This window comes from Hippoglossus stenolepis, chromosome 2 (genome assembly GCF_022539355.2).
Source record: "Hippoglossus stenolepis isolate QCI-W04-F060 chromosome 2, HSTE1.2, whole genome shotgun sequence".
Classification (NCBI taxonomy): Eukaryota; Metazoa; Chordata; class Actinopteri; order Pleuronectiformes; family Pleuronectidae; genus Hippoglossus; species Hippoglossus stenolepis.
Window position 1 is genome coordinate 15,568,631 of NC_061484.1, and position 15,985 is coordinate 15,584,615.

General features: G+C 42.4%; 1 protein-coding gene across 1 annotated transcript in view; it reads left to right on the forward strand.

The window, feature by feature from the left end:
* The window catches only part of grin2bb (glutamate receptor, ionotropic, N-methyl D-aspartate 2B, genome duplicate b), a 98,185-nt gene that overhangs the window by 66,513 nt on the left and 15,687 nt on the right, over nt 1–15,985 (forward strand). Inside the window, exons 6-13 of the mRNA XM_035146144.2 lie at nt 2,568–2,682; nt 2,894–3,099; nt 5,053–5,224; nt 7,624–7,777; nt 9,275–9,400; nt 10,947–11,176; nt 12,196–12,356; nt 13,903–14,090. Coding sequence (XP_035002035.1) covers nt 2,568–2,682; nt 2,894–3,099; nt 5,053–5,224; nt 7,624–7,777; nt 9,275–9,400; nt 10,947–11,176; nt 12,196–12,356; nt 13,903–14,090 — 1,352 coding nt within the window. The remainder of the gene's footprint in view (nt 1–2,567; nt 2,683–2,893; nt 3,100–5,052; nt 5,225–7,623; nt 7,778–9,274; nt 9,401–10,946; nt 11,177–12,195; nt 12,357–13,902; nt 14,091–15,985) is intronic.

Here is a 15,985-nt window from a genome sequence, read left to right on the forward strand (position 1 = left end):
GCAGTCTCGATCTTTCTTGGTTCTCTATTCAAAGTGAGATTATGTTTAGGTGGCTAATCCCATGTTACATGCGCATTACAGCACCCTTGGGGGGTCGGCCAGCCAGTGTGCAGCTATAGGCATTTTCATGGAGGCTTGAGTCATATTATTGACTTAGTCCAAGCATGGAGCCTACTTATTGTGTGTGTGTGTGTGTGTGTGTGTGTGTGTGTGTGTGTGTGTGTGTGTGTGTGTGTGTGTGTGTGTGTGTGTGTGTGTGTGTGTGTGTGTGTGTGTGAGGTGAGATATAAATACAGTGGAAGACATTACAGATAGAGGTACTCAGTGTTATAGTAGGAGGTACTTACAATCTTGTGTAAGTTTCAGGCCCGTTGCTCATCTGTTGTCTGCATTTTTGTATTCACTTGTGAATAGATGTATTGTCTTATTTTCACAGCGTTGACTCGGCCGGAGATGAGGACGGGTAAAATGTGCCCGGCACCTCCTTCTTTAAAAAGTCTGCACACAGCACCACGCGCAACACACACGACACACACATGCAACACACACGACACACACGCACACGCACACACACACGCTGCCCCTCACTCCTTGCATTCAGACAAGATATTTATTTCTCCAGTGGATTGTTTCAGAGGCAGAGCATCTCCATGGTGATGGCAACCCACAGATCAGGACAACGAAAAGAGGGAAGGAGGCAGCAAGAGGAGAGAGATGGAGAGAGACAGAGAGTGTGTGTGTGTGTGTGTGTGTGTGTGTGTGTGTGTGTGTGTGTGTGTGTGTGTGTGTGTGTGTGTGTGTGTGTGTGTGTGTGTGTGTCTGTGTGTACGTGTGTGTACGTGTGTGTGTGAGAGATGATTCCACCTTATCTGCCACGGCTGCACACTTGTTGACATATATTCTGATATGTATTCACACAGGCGATTAATACACTCTCTCTCCCTCCTTGCTCTTCCACCTTTCTCCGCTGGCGTCTTGATGCTGCCCTCTCTCTCTCTCTGCTCTCTCTCTCACCCTCACAGCCTCCATATACTCCCTCTCCGTGTTTCTAAGTCTATCTGGTGCCATATACAGTATTTTACCAAGGCTCAAACTAGGTCATCTTTTCCATATTTCACACTAACGTAGAAACCTGGTGGAGAAAGGCGGCATTAGAAAGAAGGTCTCTTTGCTTTTTAAAACCTCATGAATTATATATTTATATGTGCATATACATATCTACATTTATAGGGAATCTGCTATTCTAAGAATCTAACAGTGTTGTGCCTGAGGACCTCATACTTGAAAAAATACTATCTTCTTTCAAAGGTATAACACAGATACCTAATAAAAATACATGAAATACCAACTAACAGAGTAATCAAGAATCAACAAAGCAGATGTGTTCAACGGGATCATGTTAAACCTGTGGATGACAGATATGATAATGTTCATGACCATCTCCAGCCACTAGATTCTGTCTTAACACATTTCACAATTACACTGCCAAGTCTTTGAACTTAATATTTGACAGCACTGAGTCATTATTACACCAGCTGTCTATGGTTTGCGACTGAAATATTTTAGCTTAATATATTAATGTTCAAGACATTCATTTTGTATATTTCTCCCAGCACTCCCAATTGCAGTGCTGTTCTGGAACTCCTGTAATGCTTTGTCTGTGCCCTCAAAGCTGCACTAATCAGGGTTATCATAATAATGTTGAAAGACATTATTATGTATTATGTCCTTGGACTAAACTTTGGCATCAGATTGAAGTAGTCAGAAGCAAAGTTGTGAACTGCATTTATTAAATGATGTGCTAATGTTTTTCCCCCAACAATTTCTCACATAATTCAAACATCAGTGGATTACCGTGCAGATGTTTGGTCAAGTGCATCTAAGAAAGAAACTAGAGTTAGTCCAGAATAGACCCACACAACCTGCACAGAAGAGCTAACATTGTCAGTATGCGCATCCAACAACCCGTGGTTATTGCTTTGCTCTGTTTTAAAAGAAATATTTTATTATTCCAAATGTCGTCTAGCATCAATTTTCATATTGTAATAATGGCTATTATTAATCACTATGCATTTACTGTCTCAGAAACAAATACAGAGGAATTAAAATGTGTAATGTTTTGCCATGAAATAGCCTTTTCTACATTTAATGAGAATTATACATTTCCAATAGCACAGAACACTCGCCGCTCACATAATGTCTGATTATATGATCATTAATGAGGAACTCAGTCTCTTTTCCTGATGTATAGGTTGTTTTTAGTGAAACCACTTTCATCTTTGAGCTTTTGCAAATGTTTTACTGACGATGGCTGATTGAGCATCTCAATAAATAGATAAACAAATCAGGTTTTTGCTTTGATGAACACATAAATATCATCCTCCTCCTAAATCTACAATATGTTAACTCAAACTTGGTGCCAATTTTTTGTTTGTTGAAGGATATCTTATATATATAATGAATGTTTTTACATCAAACAATATTGAAAGTCTATATGCTGCACATATAGTTTTCAAACTATTGGCCGTATTAATATTGGTAATTCAAACTCTTACTCTCGTTCTCAGGTACCTCATGAATGTCACGTTTGAAGGCAGAAACCTGTCGTTTAGCGAAGAGGGTCACCAGATGTTCCCCAAACTGGTCATCATTCTTCTAGACAAGGACCGACAATGGGACAGGGTAAATATCTTCTCTTCATTTGCTGTCTCTCTTCTTCTTCTGTTCTTCTTCTTCTCTTCCTGTGCCCAATTCCCCACTTCTTTATTCTTCTAATCTGTCCTCTTCAATTTTCCGTCCTCTGTGATCTGACGCGTCTGTCACTTTTTCCGTTTGGAGTACCTGCTGCAGTAGCCTGTATATCACACAGCCCTCCTCCCACTCGCTCCTGCAGGTTGGCAAGTGGGAGAGAGGCTCTTTGACGATGAGGTACCATGTGTGGCCTCGCTTTGAGCTGTACACTGGAGTGGAGGAGCGGGAGGACCACCTGTCCATCGTGACTCTGGAGGAGGCGCCATTTGTCATTGTGGAGGATGTTGACCCGCTCAGTGGGACCTGCATGAGGAACACTGTGCCGTGCCGCAAACAGCTTAAACTCACGTGAGATTCTAATGTTGGATTTGGTCAAATCAGACTTATCTTTTAATGTGAATGAATGTTAATATTTTACAGAACAGCCGGTATTTGCACCTGCCTGGCTGTTTTCACAATCATTTTACATGTTTTTTACATTCAAACTGCATGGTGTGTGTGTGTGTGGATTTTAATACACATTTGTCAGTCTACAAAATTACGCACATTTGTGCATTTGTAAAACCTTATTTGTCATTTGCAGACCACGTAAAACACATTTGTGACCATTTTGAGTCTAATCTCTCTGCATAATTGTAGAGTCAAGGCCTCAAAAATATAACTTAGCGTAGGTCATATTTATTTCAACATCGATATAGCAATTTGTATAATTCAAAGCTTGTCTGTTGTAGCCTGTAACCTTCTTCATGTTCCCAAAGTCAGTTGTCAAACCGAAAACAATAACCAGTAGATAAAAACCCATAAAACACAAACAGCTGAAAATTGAGCAAACTGTGAATGTTAAGAAAAGATATGAAGACATTGATCGATTGAAAGATGCAAAAGTGTGCATAGATAATGTTCATAGCCATGGATTATTGTGCATATTTCTTTCTATTTATTATTTTTCCCCCTCCCACTGCAGAATGCCGTAATGGTTCTCCTGCTTTTTCTTCGTTCGATTTTTTAAATATAATCAGTTTTGTCCTCTCACCATCTCCCCTCCATAGTCTTGGTTTCTGTCACTGTCCCCCCCCCCCCACCTGTCTGTTCACCCTGACCCTCTTGCTATCCACTTCTCCTTGGTGTGTGATAATGAATTTTCTTCATTGGCCTTCTTTTCTATCACTAGCCCACCTGAAATCTCCTGAGGGTGTCCGACATCTTCTGGCTCGCTGGTTCTTTTATTGACTGATCTTTCAACCTGCTCTTTCTCCGATTCCCCCTTTTCTCCCTCTGTCTGTCTGTCTCTATCTTCCCTCGAAGACTTCCTCAAATACAGCATTTTAGGAAAAGACAGCAAAATGCCACAGAGAATCCATCATATCCAGCCAAAAGTACCTCATGGGCCAGATGCACAGAGCTGTGTAAATTTGTCCTTGTGTGCATAAAAGCAGAAAGTGTCAGACAGATAAACCTCTGTGTTCACATCATTCCATGTCACACGGTGCATTTTATCTCAGTAATCGTGAAGGTTGTTCACTTGCAGGAGCTGAATTCATAATCCCACAATAGTCTATAGATGTGGGTTGACAAACCCTTGTGTGAATGCAAACACACTAAAACAAACACGTTTGTCCTTGGTCTGGCTCCGGCAACGTCCTCCTCCTCCCAGCTCACCAAAGCCACCATTGTGTTGTTCCCCACCGCTGTTGTGCACCTGTACCTGCTGTGAGCCACAACAACCCACTGATTGATGACATGCAGCTCGGTCAAGTTCGTCACTCGGCGTTCATTATGCTCTGTCACCTCATTAGAGTCTTAGCTGTCAGGGACAATGTGTTAACCTGTTTACTTGTGCCAGAGGAAAATTGCGTTTGGATGCAGGATTTAATCAGGCGCTTAAAAAAATGACCTCAAAACAACAAGAAAAAGTCTTTCTTTCTTCATTTGACTTTTCCGTGCCACATTGTTTAATCTCACATGCTCCGTGTGCAGATGGAGCAAAGCATGGAGTGGTACATGCATAGTGAAATGTGCATTATAATTTCCCAGAGTCAAAGACGACATCTTTTTTTTGTCCAACCAACTATCACGCGTGATTGAGTGGTATGCTCTTTGATTGCTCTTCTAGTTAAATACATGCTAATCAGTTGATTATGATGAGTTTTTGGTCGGCATGAAAACCTGATCTCGGTCTTGTTTCTGCTTTTGAATCTGTTACACGTGCACCTGAAACTAAATACTGTTGAAACATTCTCTCCTATTCCTTCATCTTTACCTCCTCTGACCCCTTCTCCTCCTCCTCTTATCTCCCACCAGCAACCAGACAGGTGATTCAGGGATTTACATCAAGCGCTGCTGCAAGGGTTTCTGCATTGACATCCTGAAGAAGATCGCCAAGGCTGTTAAGTTCACGTACGACCTCTACCTGGTCACCAACGGCAAACACGGCAAGAAGGTTAACGGGACCTGGAACGGCATGGTGGGAGAGGTGAATACGTCTTTCTCTCTTTCACAAATGAACCCAGTCACTCTATGTGTTGCACCTTTTTTCGGATAAAGCACTCTCTCTAAAATTAGCCTTCTGTACTGTGTAGGGGGAAGATGTGTTTTTGTGATTCGTGTAATTCATGTAAGTAGAAATGTGGATGTTGTTGTGAGGCCGAGCCCGACACCAGTAATAAGCAGCAGCTTGACATCTGCTGTAAACAGCTTAAACATACAATGACAGTTTGGTCGATTTCCCACAGACCTGCTGGCAGATCAGCTGATCACAGATTTCACAGCTGGCAGATCACTGGAGACCTCGCCGCACAACCGTGAATTATCACAGTGACCAAATCAGGCAGTACATTTAGAATGAAATCACATTCAGCATGTTTCTCTGACATTACTCAGGACCAGTATGTGAATTACTGCCATAAGAATGTTTTATTAAGTGCCGCCTATTTAGCTCATCGTTGTAGGCGGTGTGGCATCATGGATTCAGCATCCTCACAACCATTTTACTATTTTTAGCATCACTGACGAAATGATGCTATTGTTGTTGATAGGGAAAATAAAAGCTGCTTCAAGTGGCAGGGATGAAATTTAACATCTGTTTGTTCGTGTTATGAGAACAGTTTTGATTCCAGGTGGAGTTTAGCTGCATTTGTCTGTTTGTAACTCATTTGAAAATTTGTAACTTGTATTTTGGAAACTGGGAGAAGTTGCATTTCTGTGACAGCAAGGTTAGAGTTATGAAAATCTCTGTGAGTAAAGAAGGGGCGACTGGTTAGAGGTCTGGTTAGTCGTCGCCTCACTGCAATAAGGTTCGGCCGGGGTCGTTTGGAGTTTGCATGTCCTCCCTGTGTCTGTGTGTGTTTTCTCCCGGTACTCCAGCTTCCTCCCACAGTCCAAACACATGCAGATTGGGGTCAAGTTAAATGGAAACTGAATAGATGGATGGAAATAAAGTGAGTCTTAATGTGAATAGCTTCCTGTCGGACAGCGTTGGGGGCACAGGAAACAAAGCTACAAAAAAATAAGTCTGGTAATTAAAACCAAATACAGTGTTTTTTGGTCTTAAATCCACCATGTCCTCTGCTGGCACTGATTCAATGTAGAGTCTGCTACTGGGTATAGAATACAAAATAATATACATTCATTTTGCTCAGTTAGAATCACTTTCCTTTTATTTGTTATGTGTTATATTTATTTATCCAGCATATGTATTTTTGTTCTAGTAGTTCTTTTTCATTCTTTCATTCCATTCTTTCGCTGCCCGTTTTACTGTTTAGCAGTTAATAATTTGCTTCTCTTATGTACACAATGCTAAATTGCTTTTCAAAACGTGAAAAAAAAAGGGAAATTCCCTATGTAATCTAATTCAGCTGCTACTACAAATGTGGAATGTGCCTTTTGCGGATTGGAAGTTATTTTGATGATATTTTCTGAATGTCTCTTTCTGTTAGTTTCTCAGTTCCTCCGTCACGCCAATTGAGCGCTTCTTCCCCACAACCTGGCCTGAGGGAAGCTGTGATCAGCTCCGCAAAAACCTCAGGAGGAGGAGGATGATGAGGCTCCTAATCAGAGATGGAGAAAGAGAAGGACAGAATCAGATAGACGGGGCAATTGGGAGAGAGAGAGAAAGAAAAGGAGAGGGAGAGAGGGAGAGAGGGAGAGAAAGCAGCCTCAGGGAAAGACCCACTTCTCTGGTGAACACGTTACACATCCAGCACAAGGCAGCCTTTACAAATCGAAGTGATGTCCAACTTAATTGATTATGGCACAGAACGAGCTACTTTATTATTATCTGAAGAACGTAGATGAGGGAAGATGTGCAGTACAGTAATATGAAATTACAATATATTAAGTCCACCTTCTATAGATTGTGTTTAACAACCTGAGATAAACATCAGCGTAAAGACGGGGCTGTGCAAATGTGCAGCGCATGCATGCATGGGTGCATTAATCCATGTCCTTAAATGCCTAAGCAAGCAGCTAATGATTTCATTTGAATGGGGGGAAAACAGGATGGCAGACACAGGAAAAGAACGAGACAGAGAGAAAAAAGAGAGGGCCTCTATGAAGAAGTGTGACAAAACAGTGCGTAGGATTCCTGCTCACTCTGGCATACATATCCCTTATTAACACAGTCGTTTGTGCTCCATTTTTATTCATGGCCCCAGGCTCCTGAAACTTGGGGCTAAATATACCTGAGCACCCTCAGTGGGGAGTCAAACACTGACCCAGTGGTTGTAATGATCCCCTTTTCCTCCATTTCTCATTCTACAGGAACATCCTGTTAAACTCCTGGTGGCTCACTTCGCCAACAAAGCTGGGAATCTGTCCGCTGACCCTGCACATTAACTTCCTGTCTGCCTCTGTCTCTCTGTGCTTGACCCTCAGGTGGTGTTGAAGAATGCCCACATGGCGGTGGGTTCGCTCACCATCAACGAGGAGAGGTCAGAGGTCATCGACTTCTCGGTGCCGTTCATCGAGACGGGGATCAGTGTCATGGTCTCCCGTAGCAACGGCACCGTCTCCCCCTCCGCCTTTCTTGGTGAGGAGGAACGCACCTGGTGCTTCTGGCAGACGTACAGCACACAGTCGAGAACACTTACATGCACTAGAACTCGCTAATATCACGTAGGACATGCACAGTCACAAGCAGATATTCAAGGAGGTTGCTCACAATGCTAATTTGTTGTTTATCTGCGGTAGCATGGGTTCTCGCAGCACAAAACATAAAAGTGTGGTTACATAAGGACATAAAATCAGACTGGAATTGGTTTAAATTATTTAGTATTTAGTATTTTATATGATAATCACTAAAAGCCCCAAAATGTATGAACATCTATATGATCTTGTCACAGTGAGATTTAAAAGTTTAAGCTGTCTTGTCATTATACAACTCAGGACTGCACAATGAAAAGCAGTTGTTTAATTCTTGTCCTTGGAAATAGTTAATGATTTATTTTTATGACGATTGGTCAGTTAATTCACAAGTTGTTTAAGAGAATTGTAACATGCAACACTGAAGATCGACAAAGATCGTTAAAAAATAAAATGACGTATTTTTCACAGTTTTCCGATTTTATAGAACAAACAATCTCACTGCATCTCTGTTTGCAGATGCAGTCAAACAAACGCATGTCATTTTCAATAAGAAAGGTTGTCAATAGTCATCACACAGCTCTCTCTACTTCCTGCAATTTTTTAGATTAGACTCCCCTCCATAAAAAAACAAACGACAGCTGTCTTGTTTTATAAATTTATTTTTGATAAACAATCGCTGTCAGTGCTAAAGTCAGTGACAAACACACTGAGTATTAGGAGCAGGAAATGCTGTGTTTGGAAAATGATCAGAAAATAGAGTTTAACTTTTAAATAAAATCAAAAACACTAAAGCTTGAGAGGGATGAGCATTGCTTATGATGCTGCAAGTAATACAAACTAATATAATTACATGTGTAAATGAATGGCTATTGTTGAAAAGCAGGCACACAGTGTTTCATATTAGCTCATGCATGTGGTGTGCTGCACTATGTATGTATGTGCATGTTCTTATTGCAGAGATATTAAAGTAATCTCTCCATCTGATGCAAACTGTAGACTGGCATGGCTTTTTTTAATATACTGATTTATTTTAAGGGTATTATTTCAGGGAACATTTTAACAAAATCAGCTAAAATGTAATTACAGATTTTAAAATGACGAGAAAAGTCAATAAATAATGCACATAATATGCCTAAACATAATTATATTTAAGTACAGATATCCTGTGTTATTACAAAGAATGTTTGGTGTTGTTTGTCACAGACGACACTGGGGTTCTGGTGCTAATCAGTGTTCAGACAGATAAAATCCATAAATGTGCGACACAGTCTGAATACAAATAATCATGTTGATACCAGGGGGTGATTTTATAATAATGTTTAATTTGGTTTAATGAACTTCCTCTCTGTCTGTATCCCCCACAACCCTCCCTCCCTCCGCCTTTCCACTTCCTCTGCTCCCTGCTGTACCCCCCGCTCTCCCCCCTCTTTCCCTCTTTTAGAGCCCTTCAGTGCTGATGTGTGGGTGATGATGTTTGTGATGCTGCTGATGGTGTCGGCCGTGGCTGTGTTTGTGTTTGAGTACTTCAGCCCGGTGGGTTACAATCGCTGTCTGGCAGACGGACGAGGTGAGAGGGGACAGAAATCTACACACACACACACACTCACACATCTACACACACACACACACACACACACACACACACACACACACACACACACACAAAGCCCAGACCCAGTCAATCCATGCCGCATAAAGGTGACAACGAGCTACATTTTCAGTCAATCCCTTGTGCTTAAATGAAGACGAGTTGGCACGTAGTGTTACCTTGATCGCTGCATTCAGACGGAGCCATGTGCTAAATTACTTTGACGACCTCCTCTGAGTGAGAGCTGGGACTTCCTGCTCGATGACTCAGAGTCCTTATCTACATCTACGCTCACTTAAGCTCTTTCACTAATGAAAAGGATCATTGACGAGAACCAGATAGTTGATCTTAATTACTCTTACTTCGTGAACAAAGGAATTACAATGTCTTTTTGTTTATAGTGCCGTTCTCAAATGTTACACCAGTGTTACACCACCACATCAAGGTTGTGAAACCGATGAATGTACTTAACTAGATTTATAACTATACATTGAAAATACGTGTCCTGCGTCTTCTTCATGTATGACACGTCTTTTTTCGTTTTGATTCCAACGCGTGTCAGAAACATCATCCGTACACCCACTTGCTCACGGACAATACCCTGCTGTATTCTAACATGGGCTCACGTGGACATTATCGGGAGTTTTTACTTGGGGGCTGGCTAGACAAACTTCACAGAATGTCCAGAGCAACTAACTTGGACATTCGTGATCTCACACACAACCCCTCTGAATACTTTCAGGAGATTATACAGAGTTCAGTGCACGTCTGAAAGCAGCTCTGCTAAATCAAATATGTCTCCAGCAGGTCTTTCTAATCAACTCGCCCATCAAAATCAATGGTTCATATTCAAACCTCTTTTCTTTTTATCCACGCAGCTCTGTTAGAACTCTCAGGATCGCATTATTCTGATGAAAATCAGTGTTATATTGTTGCTCGCAGCCTTTCACCCGAAGACCGGAGGGGATGAGAGTAATGGTGTTTGCTTTGGAATTATGTTTCCTTCCAACACTGTTTTCTGAATGTCTTCTGTCACAGCAGCAGTGTGTGGTTTAATCGCTGGGTTATGTAAGGCTGTTGTACGCCTGCTCCAGCTGTAGCATAATTGTAGCCTGCTGTGTGCCCATCTACAGCCCCCACCCCCCCCACCCCCTCTCTCTCTTTCTTCCCATCTCTGAGGCTGCGCAGCTACAGTAGGTAACTTGTCATACGTCTATAGAAGTAGGTGGAACAGAGTTAGCGTGTAACAGTGGGTTGTCACGTCGGTGGCTGCATGAGCAGATGCGGATTGTGCAGCGTGCCCTGCGATCGCTGGCAAAGTGAAGGATGGGAATAAAACCAAATACTGTCACCGCCATCCATCAACTACCTCCCACAACAGCGATCATGAGTAAATGCACATAAAGTGAATAAAGTAGTATCTACTGTGTGATCACTGAAGCTGTTTTCTTTCATGCTCTTCCTTCTGTCATCTTCCTTTTTTACCTCCCCGCCTCATCCCCCTGTTCTCAATTCTGTCTCCCAGAGCCTGGAGGTCCCTCCTTTACCATCGGTAAGGCCATCTGGCTGCTCTGGGGTCTGGTTTTCAACAACTCCGTCCCTGTGCAGAATCCCAAAGGCACCACCAGTAAGATCATGGTGTCGGTGTGGGCCTTCTTTGCTGTCATCTTCCTGGCCTCCTACACTGCCAACCTGGCTGCCTTCATGATCCAGGAGGAGTATGTCGACCAGGTGTCGGGCCTGTCGGACAAAAAGGTGGGATTTCGAGGCAATGTGAGGGGTTTGTGTAGCGGAGGAGCAGGTGTGAGAACGTACCCAACGTGAGACTGATTATGAGCTGCTTCCTGTGTTTGAACAAGTAGATACCGGAGTTTATAAGAGACTTCATTTAGAGCTAATGACTGTTTTAATGTCTGATTATTTTGTTTAATGTAACTTTAATCATACAGGGAAGCTGTTATTTTACAGCAACATCCTCTTAAACAAGAATTATTTGTGTGAGAATGTGCCCCACAGATAACTGAAGCTGAAACAATTAGTTAGATTAAAGGCAGGGTTGGTAATTTGTGTCTGAAACACTTTAAATCCTTTATGTTGAAATCCTCGTCATGTCATAAAGGGTTGATGGGAGGGGGTGGGATGTATTGGTTGCATTTTTTTCAAAGTGTAGCTCGCTCTTGCGCACTTTTCTAGGATTACCAACCCTAGCTTTAATCAATAAGCCGAACAGCAGAAATGTAATCAGATTATTAGTTAATAGGTTGAAAGTCATTTTCAAGCAGAAATGCTAAAATGCCAAATATGACCTACTTCCAGCTTTTTCTTACTTGCTACTTGTTTTTGTAAAAACTGAATATCTTTGGGTTATTATAGAGAAAACAGTCACCTCAGAATTATGATTTGTATTTGTCACTTTTTTCTGATTTGGTATTGACCAAAGAATCAAAAAGAGAGGAATTAAATTGATTAATCAGTATTGAAAATGATCATTTATTGCACTCCCTTTTATTGCACGCCATTCTATGCTTCTGATTTGCATGATACTTAATTTGAACTTGACACTAGCAAGCTAAAGATTCACTCATGTTTTCTATCTTTTGGGTACAACTTTAAGCATTTAGTTAATTTTGAGCTTCCAAAAGCAAAGTCCTTTGCTCCTGCTCAACAGTGCATTAAAGGATATTTGATGCGGCTCAGTGCCTCTTCCATATTAACGAGCACTCCTCTGTCATTTTCTCTGTGTGGTTTCTTTTCCGGAAAACCCCCCACCACAGTTCCAGAATCCCAATGAATTCTCGCCGCCGTTCCGGTTTGGCACGGTGCCCAATGGGAGCACAGAGCGCAACATCCGCAACAACTACCGGGACATGCATACCTACATGACCAGTTTCCACCAGAAGAATGTAGACGAGGCGCTGTACAGTCTGAAGTCCGGGTGAGGAGGAGGAGGAGGAGGAGGAGGAGATGGAGGGGAGGATGGAGAGAGACAGATTGGGGGAGGATTTAGGGAAGAAGGGAGTTGAAAGGGTCTCAGCAGGGAGAAAAGAGACAGTGTTACAGAGCTGTGAGGCCCTGCACTGATGCAATACAGAGAAAAGATGATGAAGGAATCAGGAGAGACGGAGGAAGAGTGAGCATTCTGGGGAATGTGGGTGAGCAGCCGTGGAGCCGTGTCTCCGCCTGACGCTACCGCTCAGAATAGCAGCGTAGCCTGTGGTTGAGAAAGTACTAATATCATCCCTTCCTCTTCTCTCTCTCTCTCTCTCTCTCTCTCTCTCTCTCTCTCTCTCTCTCTCTCTCTCTCTCGCTCTGTCGCTCAATGTTTTCATCAGCTCCTCTAAAGAGTTAAGGAAGCAGAGCAGTGATGTACGTCTGATGTTTGTTGAGAGTTTGAGCTGAATGACCACAGAGGCCCGGAGCCCCGAGGCACCGTTTGATACTGGTTTTGTCACCAAGCTGGAGACTGTCATGTTAATTTATCTTTAAACTCACTCAGGACCGATACGGAGAGAAAAGAGTAGAATACAGTGTCCTTCACAACATGTTTTAGCTCAGATCCTGGCACACCTTGTTACATGGGAAATTCAATCAGGCCTGAATAATAGTCAATAGGAGCTCAGTCAACTCATGGCCAAACTATGTGTTTCCTGAAGCTTGCAGCCACAGTCATGGCCTTCCTTGGCCAATGGAGTTGCTCAGTTGTCATGGAGATGGTTTACGATGGAAATTCCAATACCTAAACCATCTCCCTGACAACTGAGCAACTCCATCTGCTGAGGAAGACCAGTCGATGTGGTTGAAAACAAAAAGTAACGTTCATCGATTGTTCTGTGAAACAGTTGTTCTCATTCAATCTATGGTATTTGCTGTGTGTGAAATGTTGCTGCTGCTCTTATCACTTTATTTCCCAGAAAATAATCATTTATTAATGAGGCGCCTCATCTTTACTAAACAATAACAATGGAAAGCCAGAAATAGAATAGAAGACAATCTGTGATTTTATATCAGAATTTACGTCCTTTATCTTTATTTACGTTCTATTAATATATTTTATTTATATTTATAGGGTTAGACAAGTTGATGTGAATCTCCGCATTCTAAACTAAATATCTTAGCATCTCCTTCAGTGTTTCAGGTGATGTACAGAACATGCAAAAGTTTACCCAGACAAGGACATAAAGTAGCGTGATTCGAGTAGTATACAAATGATGACTGAATATTTACCTTGGTTTAAATGGAGCGGTTCTTACAACTCAACACAACCAACATGGCTGCCTCACAATGCTTTAAAAATATTTAAATGATCAAAACATAGAAATGAATATCAAATTACATTGTTCTATTCAAATAACTCAATAATAAGAAACCAGGTGAAGAAACAAATTATGGTGATTTGTAAGTATATTTATCATATGCTGTTGAATGGAAATAGCCAGTGAGTGAGACCATGTAAAACATTTTCTTTCCGTTGTGCTCCGCAGCAAACTGGATGCCTTCATCTATGACGCTGCGGTGCTGAACTACATGGCGGGCAGAGACGAGGGCTGTAAGCTGGTCACCATTGGGAGCGGCAAGGTGTTCGCCTCCACCGGCTACGGCATCGCCATCCAGAAGGACTCAGGCTGGAAACGAGCCGTGGATCTTGCCATTCTCATGCTGTTTGGAGACGGTAAATTGATATTATAATATTGCACCACCTATGGGGTATAATGTTCTAACCACCTTATTAAAGGACAGCAAAACTGATCTTCTCAATCTGTATTCAAGAATGTTTTAACCTCGACTTGTTTTTTTTAACTCCGTATGAAGAAAGCAGCGTTGAATCCCTGTTACAGAGTTTAAAAAAAAACAGTACATTGTTAATCAGGTCGAGAATTACAAGTGAAGTTACACCCTCATCAGAATAACAATGCTAGAGTAATTGAAGTGGCTTTGAAGGAGCTGTGACTCAGGAGGTGGTCTGGTGCTGCTTGTGGTGATAACCCCACAACCTGCTGCTGGATCTCAGGGGTCAGGTCGGCAGATTGCAGTCCTGAATCAACACTGAGGTACCAGCCGTTCCAAAGATGTGACCGCTTTAGTTGTTGAAGTGAGACACTGTAAAGGCTGTTTGGGCAGAGACAGGGAAATACTGATGAGGATAGAAGGAAAACTTTGGACAAGCTGACTGGTGAAATGCTAAAGCCTCTAGAGTTTGTTGTGCCTTGTGTGATAGAGTTGTTTCTTTAATGACGATTACATTTCAGGAACTGGACCCATGGACTGGAGCACTAGTCACTAACCAGATTTGAGCGTTTTTGAGAACTTTCTGGTAGTAGTGCAATCCTCGTTCTAAACCTGCCAATTTGGAATGGGCTGTTTGTTTGGCCTGTGTTGATGCTGGTTGAAGTTTTATTACTGAAACTGTAAAAATGTACCTGCAGTAATTGAGCTGCAGCTACTGTATAAATTGCATATGACCAATCACAGACATGGACAAGTGTACTATTAGCAGAGCCGCACATTTCACAACCGAGGATCAAACTGTTATCCTTCACTTTAAGGAGAGTGCAGACCGCCCGACAGTGTAGTGTCATTTTGGTGACAGAGGGGGGGAGGGAGGGATGGGGGCCGTCACGAGGTTAATCTGTAAACTATCTATCCCCCATTCCAAATAAATATTTAATTGTTGTGAACACGTCCGTTGTCGTGATCGATATTCCTGGTTTTGACGAGTGGAGAGTTGTGAGATGTTCTTTCCCACACCTCAGAAGACGCAGAAATAAAAGCTGTAAAGTGAAGTCAACGATTTAGAAAAGAACATAAATATTTTAAAACCTTTTACCTCCTCCGCTGGTGGAGCAGCGCGGGAAGGGACCACTGTGACAGCTCATGACCAGCACATTTATCTTTGTAAAAATAATGACCTCAGCCCTGTGACACCAGCTTATCAATTCAACAATGTGGTGGTGGTATTCCTTGACTGCACCAGGGCCGTATAATATAAATATTGCTCAGAGGTTGTATTCTGGGTCCCATCAGGGAAAGCAAGAAAAAAGGACACTATATGCACCACAGAGCATTTGTCTCAATTTGTAGGTCGTTTTTTTTATTACAGCCCCAGCTGTTGTGTGTTTTGGGTAGTGACCGAAAAAAGCCAGCAGGGCGTGTGGCGTGTGGCGTCACAGAGAGAGAATGACGAGTGCAGTGATCCGTGAGCACTTCTGCATCGAGCTGCTGCCTCTATATGATGAGAGGAATGAGCCTGTTGTGGTGGTTCGGACACTTGGTAAGAAAACAATGTTGGAGTTCAAGGTTCAAGCTGCAGGCAGGAGTCCTGGACGTTTGGAGACGATGCAGTGGAGGAACATCTCCCCTCAGGCTGCAGTAACTCAGTGGGACAACAGACGTCGGTTAGACCAATCTCCCTTGGCCCTACCCCTAGATATGAAGTTCCCACTGGTAGTGTCCCCCTCCAAACGGAGCCACAAGGGAGAGGGCGAGAAAATCTTCCCCTAGGAAATGGGACACCACTCGCTACGTCATCAGCCGCCAACCAACGCTATTAAAGTGACAAACTATATA